A 12,563-nucleotide genomic window follows, 5' to 3' on the forward strand; every position below is an offset into this window, starting at 1 on the left:
CGTGGTAGCGGAACTGCACCTCGTGCATCCCCTCGGCCACTAATGCGCTGCAGTTACTAGGAATATTGTGGAAAAGGAATAATAAATGAAATAGAAATAATAATATAAGTATAAATAAAAATAAAAATACCATTCTAGAACACACGTGCAGAATCTCGTTTACGCTATGCAGGGTATTCGGCGTTGGCCGTTGAAATAGGTTGTGCAAATTAGTCCACGGACATGGAGACGTTAGCTGTTTCGTTCTTGGCTTTGATAGATGTTCTTTGTTGTACTCCTGTTTCTGATTTTGACCTCATAAGCTATTTTGGGATTGTCTTATCAAGTTATCAAAGTAGAGAGCCATAAGCCATAAGCCATAAGCCATAAAAAAGCAAAAAATAAAAATAAAAAAGCTTTCAGCCCTATGAACTGGCCCTTACTTGGCAGATATCACACGTTCACTCCGGCTTCCATAGCCATCCTGCAGGGTCAAAACAAGACTCGAAATCGACGCCACCAAACAACCCAATCGCCCCATAGAGGTCATAGTCCCCTTCCAAGCCCTCGACACCCCCAGAATCCGCATCGACCTCCTCATGCAGATCCCAACCCCCAGATCGGTATCCATTCCGCGTGAAGAAGATATGCACCTTGCATCTCTTACTTTTCTTATCCCCACTGTAGATATTGTCCGGCAGCTCAAACTCCATTCCCAACCCAATTGTCTCACCCACCTTAAACGCCGTGGTAAAATCCCGGCCCCCAAATGAATCATTCACGAACCGACATCCATCATCTGAAAACACCCCCAACCCACCTCGTTCCCAACCAGGCGATCTCCACGATGGATAAGGTTGCGCAGCGTATCCAATCGAAATCCCACTACGATCCTGCGGCGTCGGTCCTGCCCTCAGCGCCAACAACTTAACCTCAAAGTAAATGGTCTTCTTCAGCTCACGCACAAATGGCGAGTCCGTTGCAGGGAAGTACATGGGCAGCTGGGTAAGAATGACACAATCTCCATTCCCATCCGCGCTGTGTCCACGCCAGCGGCCACGCGCAACAGCCGAGACATTGCCACGTAGCTCGGCTGGTTGCACGGGTCGAAGATCATAGGCCTGGACGTCGTGATAGACGGCAGTTGAGGGCTGAGTTGGGAGCCAGAGGGGCACGGAGTTGCAGAAATCATGGGCACGTTGGGCGTCGTCTTCAGAGGCGTTCCCCGTACCTGAGATTAGATAGCCAGTGATTGGGGGAGGTGGGAATGTGGCTGTGTCTGGGACTGCTTCCTGCCAGTTGTGATATGGAGGTGGGTTCCCTGAGGCTGATGCATCGGTCTGTGGCTGGGTACCGGAGATCTCCCAGGATTGTTGTGATGCATCATAACTTGGCGGAAGGTCGTTGTGGGATTGGTTGGACATTGTGTAGATTCTTAGCTTCTTAGCTTCTTAGTTTTGTATCTGAATTTTTTTGTACCGAGTAACGAGTAACAATTTTAAGGCTGGTTGTGTAGAGTATTGATTCTCGGGGGGAGATGTAAAGGTGAGATTTTTTGGGATTTTGATGCCAAGTGGAGGGGTGTGACTCCTTAGACTTCTTTGGGCTTCGGATTGGGATTCTCTCATTCTGACAGTTTCACGATTCAAAGAGTTTGGAATTGGACTAAAATTCGGGGTTTTCTTCATATTCATAAATGAAGTATAAATTGTACTCCTTATACGGAGTATATATTGTAACATCTCAAAATCTACAGATCAGATGGGGGCAAAAAAAGAAAAACAGCAAAAAAACCCTAAGAATAGTCTCCGCTAGTCCCGTACCTCTCGAGGGTTTCAGCTGCAGCCAATACCAACACATTCGGAATTCCTTCGATTCTTGACTGTTTCCCTTTTCTTTCTTTTTCTCTCCTTTTTCTCTTCTTTTTCTGTGTATTTTCCTTTGGCCTTGGGCCTTTGTCCCTCTTTTTGTTTCTCTTGACTGCGACTTACGACTTACGACTCACTCACGTCTCACGTCTCACGCCTCACGCCTCACGCCTCATCCACGATCTCTCGATCTTTCGATCTCTGGACTGTTTCCCAGTTCAATGTCACTCGCTTCTTTCTAGGTTAGACATTCGCTTAAAACCAACTCCAATGGAGGCCATCTCCACCGATCCGCCCCGCAGGGCCCGGCGATCATCCATCTCGGACCATATCCACCGCGTTTTTAGCAAATCCATGGATGTAAGTGAACCACAAAAAAAAATGGAGGAACTTCATTTGACCCCTTAAAAGAAACGACACAGTCAAAATGGCCAATTTGTTCCCCCTGTTCCCTTCCTCGCCCGCGAAGCTCTCGCACATGAAACGGCAACGGACAATACTTCCCATGCGAGGCACTCTTTGTACGATGAGACCGGGCCTAGCTCGGTCTCTTACTCCTCCAACTCACGTTTGCCCTCCACCGGTACACCTGGATCAAGTCTATCAGTCGCAAACGGGGCCTCTATGGAGGATGATACTCCGACCCAACAAATGACGCCCTTGCCTAGCCGTCCCAACGGAGATATAGACAATATCTGCAAATCACCCACCTGGGACAAACCCAAAAAGAAAGAAAAGCGGGTCACAAAGCGCCTGGAAGCTGAGAGAAAGGAACTCGAGAAACGGTTGCTAGCGCTTGAGGATGCCCAATCTAAGGTCGACCTCGGAGTCTATGAAAGATCCTCTCGCCGTCTGACCAAGAAACAACCTGTGAGCAGGTCAAGTAGAAGCTCCAGTACAAATGCAGAGCGTCCCAGATCGTCAAGTGGCCTGTCCTCGATATTCCGGCGATCGCGCCGGAATTCTAATTCGAGTGACCAAGACTCTCCGTCTGCCGAGTTTAGCCAGCTCAGGACAGACACGAACCCACCGTCTCTGCCTTTGACTCTACCGGAGCGGTTTGGAACGGCCATCACCCGAGAGCTACAGTCCAAGCATGGCACCGCATTGAACCTTTCCGCTTCGCACAAAATATCCAACCCAACCCAGCACAACCGTTTGCACGCCTCGGCAAAGTCTGATGATCTTCGTGAGAACTGGAAGATGGCTGAAGCCTGGAAGACAAAGGATGGACGCGAGGCCCATCGGTCAGTGTCGGAGCAGATTCCTAAAGGTACTCAGTCCATGGTTGGAAAAGGTGCTCGAAATGGCGAGACACTAGGACCCTCGGACGATCTAGATAGGGAGTCGTTTTCCGCAGCTCTGAAGCATGACAGAAAGAGTGTGCCTGCGGCGGATAATCCCCTTGATCGTGTGACTCGCCATGACCGTTCTGTCAGGGCTAGTAGCATGCCAATGTCGCAAAGCATGAGCCAGCCTAACTTCTATTCATCTGGTCATCCTGATTCGCCTACTCAAGTTACCACGGCTCGTCAGTTGCAGGAGTTAACACCTCCAGAAACTCCAGACAATCCAACCAGTCCATCCAATGCCAGGCCGTATCCACCACCACTCAATCCAGCACTAATACTTGCTAGGAAGAGCCGAGTGGATCCCTTCCCGCGAGCATACAAGTCGTCTCCCCTCGCACTAAATCCTGCAAATACGGATGAATCGTCCCAGAATGATACCATGATTCCAAGACCACTGACAGCACAAAATCTTGACCATGCGAACCCATCCCAACCACCACAATCCCCCGCTCAACCTCATTCTGAGGATCGGGGAAGAAGCCGATTGCCTATCGCTTCATCCCATACCCCCAAACGAACTTCAAGTCGTTTCAAGGAAAACTTCCAAGAGACTCCGCAGTCGATTGAATTACCACCGATCCCAGTCAAGAGCAACAGACGGAGTCTCGAGATTCGGAGAATGCCAACCACATCAGCCGATCCGCTCAAAGACATCCCGGCGTCTCCTTTCCAGGTAGCCGTCAGGTCTCCATTCCATACCGGAAGTGTTTCGCCCAGCGAGAGGAACAATCGAACATCTAAAGACCTGTCGGACGACAATTACATTGTTCCTGCAAGATCTCCCCGTCGAGCTTCTCGGACTTCCACCGAACTCCCTGGAAATGTCCTTGTTGTTGTAGGACCTGGAGGGTTCATACCCGGACATAGCCGCACTCCCTCACACACCTCCTCCCATGACGGTCATTCAAATTATGACACCGCTGACGAAGATGCACCTGAATCTCCTGGATTCAGTCGTCAATCGTTGACTCGCGTGGATACAACTCCCTCAATCTCTGCCGTTGAAGCGCCAGCCGTACAGGAAGCCCCCGTTAGCCCACTCATTCAACCTAGCAGCCAGGCTGGTACTCAGCCTAGCATCCAACCCAGCACCCAGCCCGTCTTAGAGCCTATCCAGCAGTCTGGCTCTCATCCCGATACTCATCACGGCATACAGTACGGTCCTCAATCTGGTACTCAGCCAGACATTCATCCCGTCATGCAGCCCAGTACCCAACTGGGTATCCAACCCAGCAGCCCCCAAAGCCGACCAGGTCCCATGAGCATCCTCAAGAGAAGATCCCAAAAAGCGAAAGCAGCCCACAGCCCACAAACAATCGCCAAAATCTTCGTAATTTGTTGCCGCTGCAAGTACTGGCACGACCTTCCCTCCGAAGTCTATGCGCGTCTCGCCTGCCCCGAGCGTCTAGGCTCAGATTCCAAACTGGGCGGGTCCCGCTCCAAGAAGCAACCTGACAGTGGTGCCCGCAAGCTAACAGGCTCACGATCGCTGCCATTCGGCCAATTCCCAGCTCCCCATTCTACCCAGGGCATGCCCGATCTGCGACCTGCACCTCTTCTACCTCGCAAGGTGACCTGCTGCTGGTGTGGACACAACATGAGCCGATCTTGCTGTGAGGGTTGGACCACTGTTGTTGAGATGCGTGAGCGCCATCATTGAGTGTGATGGGCTTTAGAACATTGATGACACTTATTGAAAACATTTGAAAGCTACATATGATCTGAACGATTACCATGATGTTATGATTTTCTTCTTTTTTTTCCCGTCTCTTCTCAGTTCCATGTCTCGTGTTTGGGATTTCTGCATCTACATCTGCACCTATGTCCTTGATGGTTACGATCTTTGGGCTATCTTACAGACAGTTTCCCATAGAGTAATTGAATCAAATGTATGTAAATTGAAACATGACTTTAATTGAAGCTACGTGTCTTCGACTGTAAAGGTATTGAGTGACTAGCTAAGTGACTACTAACATACATAACGAAGGAGGATGCAGTAAAACACCCCCCATGTATTCCGTGAGACTCGTCGAGTGACTATGGAACCCCAGAAGCTCAGTCACTCGTCAAAGAACTCGCATGAGAAAGCCCCGTTTGATTTGGGTGCCGAACTGCATGGGCCTCAACAACTTGGTAATGTTGATGTCTTCATGCATAGGGCACCCATGTGCTACGGGACCCTCCCCCAACGCTGTCTCATGGGGGCTATGGAGAGATGGTGATAGAGAGGGCTGAGAGGAAGAAGGGAAGAAGAAGAGAGAGAAAAAGAGGTGGGAGGGGTCCTTTTATATGGTCACATCCCACGTACCTTCCCAAAATGGACCTCCAATGCACCTTCCCTAATAGTCTAATGTCACATGATATCTATGAACGTGGACAATTGGACAAAGCCACAGCACAATGAGGTCTCCTTCCAAAGAATACAGCTGATGAGTCGAGGCACAAAAGTAAAGTGACTTTTAGAGCACCTTTTAGAGCATCTTTTAGAGCATTCGTTTAGAGAGAGTTGGTCTAGGTTCTACAATGACTCTGACACCTCCATGAATACATTTATGACCGGAACTAGGGTTTAGATCAAGAAAGATACACATACATCCCCGACTAAAGGTACTCAATGAGAATATCAGAGCTTCGAAAGACATCGACGTTGTCTTCGGGAAAAGACAAGATGGGCTCCCCAAAAGGTACCTCAGGAATTGAATGGATTCCATCTGAATGTTGATCTCAAAGATGCATCCACGTTTTGACTCGCCGTCTTATCAAGGAGCATATGGATTGTCGACAACATCAGTGGTGGTTGTGCTGTCGGTGCAGCACTGCTATAGTCTCCACTGCGGTCCTTGAGACAGTTATCGGTGAAGTCCAGATCACCATAGCTACGAGGCCATGATGCCATGATCTTGCAACCAGGAATCACTTTAGCATTCAGATTATTGTTACCGTCGAACATGGCATAGATGGTAGCGGTGCTACTAGCAGTATTCTGATCCGCGACGTCTAGAACTGTTAGCCTAGCTCCCAACCTAGGTGATAAAGGAAAATGATGCGACTTACTATAGGCTCCACCCCAGGTCTGGCAGCGCTTTGAATCATTAATCAAAATACAACCGCTGCTAACATGCTATTGTCTGAATTAGTCGCGGGTATGAGTGCGTAGAGACCCTTTTCAGCAAACTTACAATGTTGGTACCACTGGCAGTGTATCCCTCAGGGTCTTCACAGGGCCAGTAGGGCGAGTCTCCATTGCCCAGTTGCATTGTGTCAATGATGGCGCTGGCATTTGTACACACCGGCAAACTCATGAATCCAGGAGTTCGGACGCTAGGGACATCCCCGCCGAAGCTGTCCACGATGGTATTGAAATCAGGGCGGGGGTAACCGTTCTGGTAGTTGTTATTGGTCCATCCCGACACGCAACTTTCGACAATGTCTTCGAGGATAATTCCACCCCAGTTGGTTCCGTCCAGGGTAGTATGGTCTCCACCGGGCAGAGCGCTAGCAGGGAAACCGGTCCCCGCGATGCTGTGGGCGTTCAGTACGTTATGTATCTTGCCGTTATAACAGACATTAGTCCTGACCGCGTTGGCGCTGGACACGAAGTCAGCATACGAGACAATTGATTCTAGATAAGCGGAGTGCACCATTGAGGTCCCTTTCCATCATATAATACAAGGGCGTTGAGCGTTGAGCGTCATTAAGGATACTATTTAGCCTAGAAGGTATACCTACTTAGTCTCCACTAGATAGGAAGTGTCCCCTTACTCCGCACAGAGCACTATCAACTACATGTAGTCACACGATCACCCGTACAGGATCAGTCTAAAGGTTAGCGTTCCGACGATCAAGCTTGTTTTGTTGAATTACGGAGCCTAGGATATCCCGCATTGCTACTGACCAAATAGGAAACTCCTCCTAGGGCCTCGGGGCCCTGAGGTCCCTAATTTAATTTGTTTTCGACGCTTCCGATATCGTGATTTGAGGGGAAAGTGAAATGGCAAATGCCATTTACTTGATCCGGTAACCCTTTACGTGCGATAGATAGTAGGGACGCTAAATATATCTTACGTGTCTAGTCCTATTGGTGGGGATATCAAATAAATAAGCCTTTACCTAGTCATTGTTCCACTATACCTGAAATGGTCTATACAATGCGCTAAGATGAATCCTTCCAGAGATGGACCAGTCATCGTGTGCGATATGAGACACGTAGGATATTTTCCAATTAATATATTTATCACAATACGAGACACTTGGGAGGCTCCTGATTAACATGTACATGCCTGATATAGCGTTAGCTTCTTCATAGAACAAGAACATAAGGATGTTACCAGGTGCTACTACTCATTTGTTATATACTTGGCTAATTCTACTTATCATTTCTAACTATTAAACTGACATGGGTTTATCCATTTCCGTAACTGATTTTTTGAGTTGGAGATAAGTCCCCGAGCAATTTCGATTGTGAAAGTAGCTTGTGAGATATTCCTTGGTCCATACTTCTATATCCACTCGTCATTCTGAGTTACGAGGAGTAGTGATGATAACAGCAAGCTTGTTGATATAGTCACCGTGGACAGATCCCAAATCCGAGTTGATGTGCCACCACGTGGCATCTCTGCATAACTGGGGATAAGATTCGGAGACATCGACTTCAATACGAACTCCCCAGACCAGGCCTTGTCGAGATTGGGACCCATTGAGCCCACGTCATACGTTGTGATGAGCACTCGCAACCTTGGGGTCGTTGAGTTGGCCCGCTATACTACTACGGTTGCTTGGCTCAAGAGCCGAATGAAATGTTCGGACGTCAACAAGAACAGCACGTGGAACCACTTCCATACACCATGCGTTTTGTGGACACTGACGGTATCCAAACTTGCTTTTGTCCACGTCTTGGAACACCTTTCGCTCTAGACGCTGTTGAAAGATAAGTCTAAGCCGTAGCGAACCATGAGCTAAGAACTTTATCAAGTCATTTGCGGACTTAGTAGGAAGGTCGGTATTTTCTTTTGCAGCCATATATATCCATTCTGCGGCATTTTTTTCCTGTCGTCATTGCTGTAGGGTAGCCACATGTGTGTTCGAATCACCAAATTCAAACTGAGTGAGAATGGCAAGGGTGGTGAGTCAGATGCACTCCGCATATTTAGCGTGGGGCCCGTCCCGAGATGCCATTTTAAAAGTGCAACGCAGGATAGTTGGAATTTGACCAGTCAAGATAGAAGCGGGCATGAATGGTGTCGTGTTGATATTCAGCCCTGAAGCTCCTCTTCAAGTGGCAGAAACTGGGCGGTATGTATATGCTGAGTCATCACTTTTATTTTCCTTTTTTTCTTCTTTTTCTCGCCAATTTCCTCGGGACACTCTCTGGACACTCTCTGGAGATTCAATTCATTCCTCAGAATTTAATGCTATTCTGACTTATGGTGTCTATCAATACAATACTCTACATTAACCCAATCACAGATATATATCAACCCCAGACACGTTCTGTCATCCGCAACTCCTCAATCCAGCTGTCCCAGTCCATTTGGACATGCTCAAGGGCTCTCCTCCTGGAGAACAGTCACCACATCGCTACGTCTTGTGGCCGTGACCGACTGGAGCTGGATTGCGAGCTGGGTACCTTCGGGTGTTCATGCTCACTTTTGAAATACAAAAGTTGCCAGAGCAATCAAAGGGCCTTCATAGTTCATGTTATACTTGCTCGAGTCTTTCCCTTTCGGGATTTCACTTTGTCTACGAGAGCATGACTCCTTGCGCATCTACATTCCTCAGTTTATATCGAATCGAATTTATTGCTTTCCCACGTATCTATGTTTCTCCCAAGACTACAGCTTGCTTTTCGCGTCACCAACAATATTCACAACCACCTTGCCCCAAGTCTCCCTCCCACCCAACGCCTGCAAAGCCTTGGGCACACTCTCCAATCCAACAAAGCTCTCATCCTTGAACGATGTCCCCTTGAACTTCCCCTGCTTAACGAGGTCAAAGATCCCCTGCCAAACCTCACCAACAGTCTCCGTCTCGAACTTGGCATACTGCCCCCAATGCAAGCCAACAATACTCACATTCTTCAATAGCACCCGATTAAGTGCAACCTTCTCAATCTTGCCCGCCGCAAACCCAATAACCAACAACCTCGCATTCCACGCCACACACTTCAAACTCGTCTCAATCATCCCAACAGGATCATAAACAATATCCACCCCAGCAGCCCCATTTCCCTTCCTATTCTTCTTGCAGATCCCCTTCACAACCTCCGGCCACGCCTTATCCGTGTAATCAACCACATAATCCGCCCCAAAGACCTTGGCAATCTCTCTCTTCCTCTCCGTTCCTGCAGTAGCAATAACAGTCGCCCCCATAGCCTTGGCAATCTGCACAGCAGCAAGTCCGACTCCACCGGCAGCCGCATGAACAAGAACCCAGTCCCCGGCCTTCACACCAGCGCGCTGCACGAGTCCGCCATACGAGGTCGGTGCCGTGACGAACAGCCCCGCGGCATCTTCAAAGCTCCACCCCTCCGGCACGGGGAGGAGGGTTTGCTCTGCAGCTAGGACGTGTGTTGCGTAAGCTCCTTGTGTAGCGCCGAAGACCCGGTCACCGAGTTTGTAGCGATTGTTTGCGGAGGTGGGCACGGCGGTGATTGTGCCGGCGAATTCGGCGCCGCCGATCCAAGGCAGCGGCGGTTGGTTTTGATATTTGCCTTGGATTTGGAGAATGTCGAAGAAGTTTGTGCCCGCCGAGTGGATTTCGATTAGGTATTTGTCCGCTGTTGGGGTTGGAGTTGGAACTGTTGTTACTTTTAGGTCTAGGGGTCCCTGTAGGAGTGGTTAGTTGGAGTTGGAGTTGAGGTATGGGGGTTGGTTGTGGTTACTTTGACGTATTCGCTGACTTGGATGGCACGCATTTTGGTGGTAGTGGGGATGTAGATTGGGATTGAGGTGAAAGGTTCTGAGCTTGAGTGAAGAGATAGAAGGGGAGATGGTTCAAATAAAAAGAGCTGGGGCATGAGGTTTCCCCGCAAGATGCCGAGGTTCCTTTTCGGGTAACTCATCGAGTCTTGGCATTTATATAGAACTCATTATCTATTTGTACAACATACATTTGATATTAACATGAATAGTATACATATACGTGTAGTCTCTGTCATTGGAGATGTAAGTCTAATAATCTGATATACTTGGCCCAAAATGATATATTAGGAACGTTATAGTCTTTTAGATTCAAACTGTGCAGAAGGCTTTTCTATGTATAAGCAGGGATAGTATAGATATACATAACATAGATGTATCAAGCTCAATTAATCAATAGGTATCAATATATATATATGTAGTTTCCTTTTCATCCAAACTCCCCAAAACCAAAACATATCGGGTATGACAAAACAAACAAACCACCCATATTTCACAAACGGTATAGAGGTAACAATGTAACCAGGTATCACAGGTATTTTATAGAAACAAAGAGCCCCAGTGCAAGCTATCACCTAGTATCCAATGCCCGGAGGCTTCTGCACATGATGGTCATGACCCATATAAGACATGATCGGAGCACACATCACGGAATGAGGCCCGTGTTGGGTCTGGATATGCGGCGATGTCAGAGGATGCGGCTGAACATGAGGCTGAGTATGCGGGAGCACCTGCTTCCTATCATTCTCAGGCCGGGCAGCCAGATGGCCGGCCATATCATACTGCAATGACATAGCGCGCTTCCAGTTCTTGGTATCATAGCCATGAGGGTACTCTGGTGCCTCACCGTAGTGATGGTGGTACTGAGGATGGTAGAGCTGAGCTTGGGGAAGGTAGCCGCTCATTGAAGGTGTCATGGGGGCAGCCGTGGACTGGGGGATGGCTGGGGGAGTGATGGCTTCAAAGGGCAGCGAGTACCACTGAGATGGGTTGAGGCCGTAGTCTACGGAAACGGCGCGGGGTGACCAGCCAATGCCGCCGGGGGTTGTTGCTGTGCCTGGGCTTGGAAGGCACGATTCAGGTGAGAGTGGGTAGGCTGGGTAGGATGGGGCCATGGCGGAGGTTGTGTTGAGCATGAGACCTTCGCCGACTGGAGAGGTGTGGGAGTGGTCGAAGGATGTTGTTGTTGGACTGGGGTCTGAATAAGAGACGGCTGTTGTGCGGTCTGGGATGAGGATGTGCTCGCCAGAGGGGCTTGGGGTGAGTTGTTGGATCATGGGAGAACTCCATTTCCGGTCCTGGTCTGGGACGGAGTGTTGGAGGGTAGACGAATGTCCGTAGTTTGGTTGTGTCATGGGCCATTCATGGCGGGTTGTTGGTGTCTCTCTTGTTGGTAATGATGGCAGTGGTCTTTGGATGGATGCCTTGCGCTTCGCATCCTTGTCTGAGTCTAGTTCTTCTCCAGAGGCTGAAGCCAGACTCTTCTTTCGAGTCTGACGGGATGGCTTGGTCACTCGCCATTTCTTCAGTCTGCTTCGTAGTTGGGTTTCACTGGAGATGTTAGTTGATAGTCCATGATAGAGTCCGGTTGTCGGATCTGGGAAGGACATGAACTAGACATGAACATGATTGTACTCACCTAGGATTGAAATCATCGGTACGTATCTGCTTAATGACCTGCTTCAAGGGCCATTCTTCTTCCATATACAACTTGGAGATCAACGCCTTCTTCTTCTCCCATATATCAGACGAGATGGAAGTCTTCATCATTAACGCACAGTCCAATTGAGTGAAAAGGGGGGGGGTGTGGAAATAGGTATGAAGATCAAGATGATCAACAAAAATAAGACAGGAAACGGGCGAGACGATTATTATATGTGTACGGAGGTACGGAGTACGGAGTAGAGAGGGATTGGGGAAATAATAAAATAAAATAAATAAAAAAGTTGAGTGGTTTGTTAGGACACAACCTCCCCCCATTACCCATCACCCACTTCCCACTTCTCTCTCTCACCTCCACATTTCCATTGTCTTGGTTCCGCATTATGGAACCCTATACGGAGTAGCACACAATCTATCCCTTGGGGATCCATTGGGCCTTTAGCGTCCGTGGCGTCCAGCACGCGGCGATCATCAACGAGATTCGCAGAGCAAACTTCATTGGCTATGGGTCACGACGATCAGGGCGATGTCATTACTCCAAGTGGATCACATCATCCAAGCGGAACAGCTCATCTGTTAAGTCTTACTATCCCCAGTTGGGTACTTGGCGCGTTTGAACAAAGCGAATAACTGTATCGGAATTCGATTGATCATCTACGGTGTACGGGGTTTGACTATTCTCATTTCTTTCTTCTAACATTTGACCTATCGATATCTAGGTCCATGTCCACCTATGTTGACTGACTCTTGCATTCAATCCGACGAAAATCGGGGGCGGGTGGGGG

The 12,563-nt window shown here is 48.6% G+C and overlaps 5 protein-coding genes across 5 annotated transcripts; 1 reads left to right on the top strand and 4 right to left on the bottom strand.

Annotated features, from left to right (window-relative positions):
- Positions 1-440: 440 nt before the first annotated feature.
- Positions 441-1,403, bottom strand: PEX2_088880 (SSH4 family protein; the record flags this gene model as incomplete). Its single annotated transcript, XM_016746158.1, has 1 exon — positions 441-1,403. One exon carries the CDS (start codon positions 1,401-1,403, stop codon positions 441-443), a length of 963 nt encoding a protein of 320 aa, XP_016601496.1.
- Positions 1,404-2,117: 714 nt separating this feature from the next.
- Positions 2,118-4,859, top strand: PEX2_088890 (uncharacterized protein; the record flags this gene model as incomplete). The annotated part of the gene is made up of 2 exons (XM_016746159.1): positions 2,118-2,207; positions 2,259-4,859. The coding sequence occupies 2 exons, from the start codon at positions 2,118-2,120 to the stop codon at positions 4,857-4,859; spliced, it is 2,691 nt and encodes an 896-aa protein (XP_016601497.1).
- A 1,029-nt stretch (positions 4,860-5,888) lies between these two features.
- Positions 5,889-6,806, bottom strand: PEX2_088900 (uncharacterized protein; the record flags this gene model as incomplete). The annotated part of the gene is made up of 4 exons (XM_016746160.1): positions 5,889-6,196; positions 6,254-6,320; positions 6,379-6,721; positions 6,778-6,806. 4 exons carry the CDS (start codon positions 6,804-6,806, stop codon positions 5,889-5,891), a joined length of 747 nt encoding a protein of 248 aa, XP_016601498.1.
- A 2,224-nt stretch (positions 6,807-9,030) lies between these two features.
- Positions 9,031-10,112, bottom strand: PEX2_088910 (NADPH:quinone oxidoreductase family protein; the record flags this gene model as incomplete). Its single annotated transcript, XM_016746161.1, has 2 exons — positions 9,031-10,023; positions 10,080-10,112. The coding sequence occupies 2 exons, from the start codon at positions 10,110-10,112 to the stop codon at positions 9,031-9,033; spliced, it is 1,026 nt and encodes a 341-aa protein (XP_016601499.1).
- Positions 10,113-10,691: 579 nt separating this feature from the next.
- PEX2_088920 (Clr5 domain-containing protein) lies at positions 10,692-11,886 on the bottom strand (the record flags this gene model as incomplete). The annotated part of the gene is made up of 2 exons (XM_016746162.1): positions 10,692-11,667; positions 11,756-11,886. The coding sequence occupies 2 exons, from the start codon at positions 11,884-11,886 to the stop codon at positions 10,692-10,694; spliced, it is 1,107 nt and encodes a 368-aa protein (XP_016601500.1).
- Positions 11,887-12,563: the final 677 nt, after the last annotated feature.

Source organism: Penicillium expansum, assembly GCF_000769745.1.
Source record: "Penicillium expansum strain MD-8 chromosome Unknown contig296, whole genome shotgun sequence".
Lineage (NCBI taxonomy): Eukaryota > Fungi > Ascomycota > Eurotiomycetes > Eurotiales > Aspergillaceae > Penicillium > Penicillium expansum.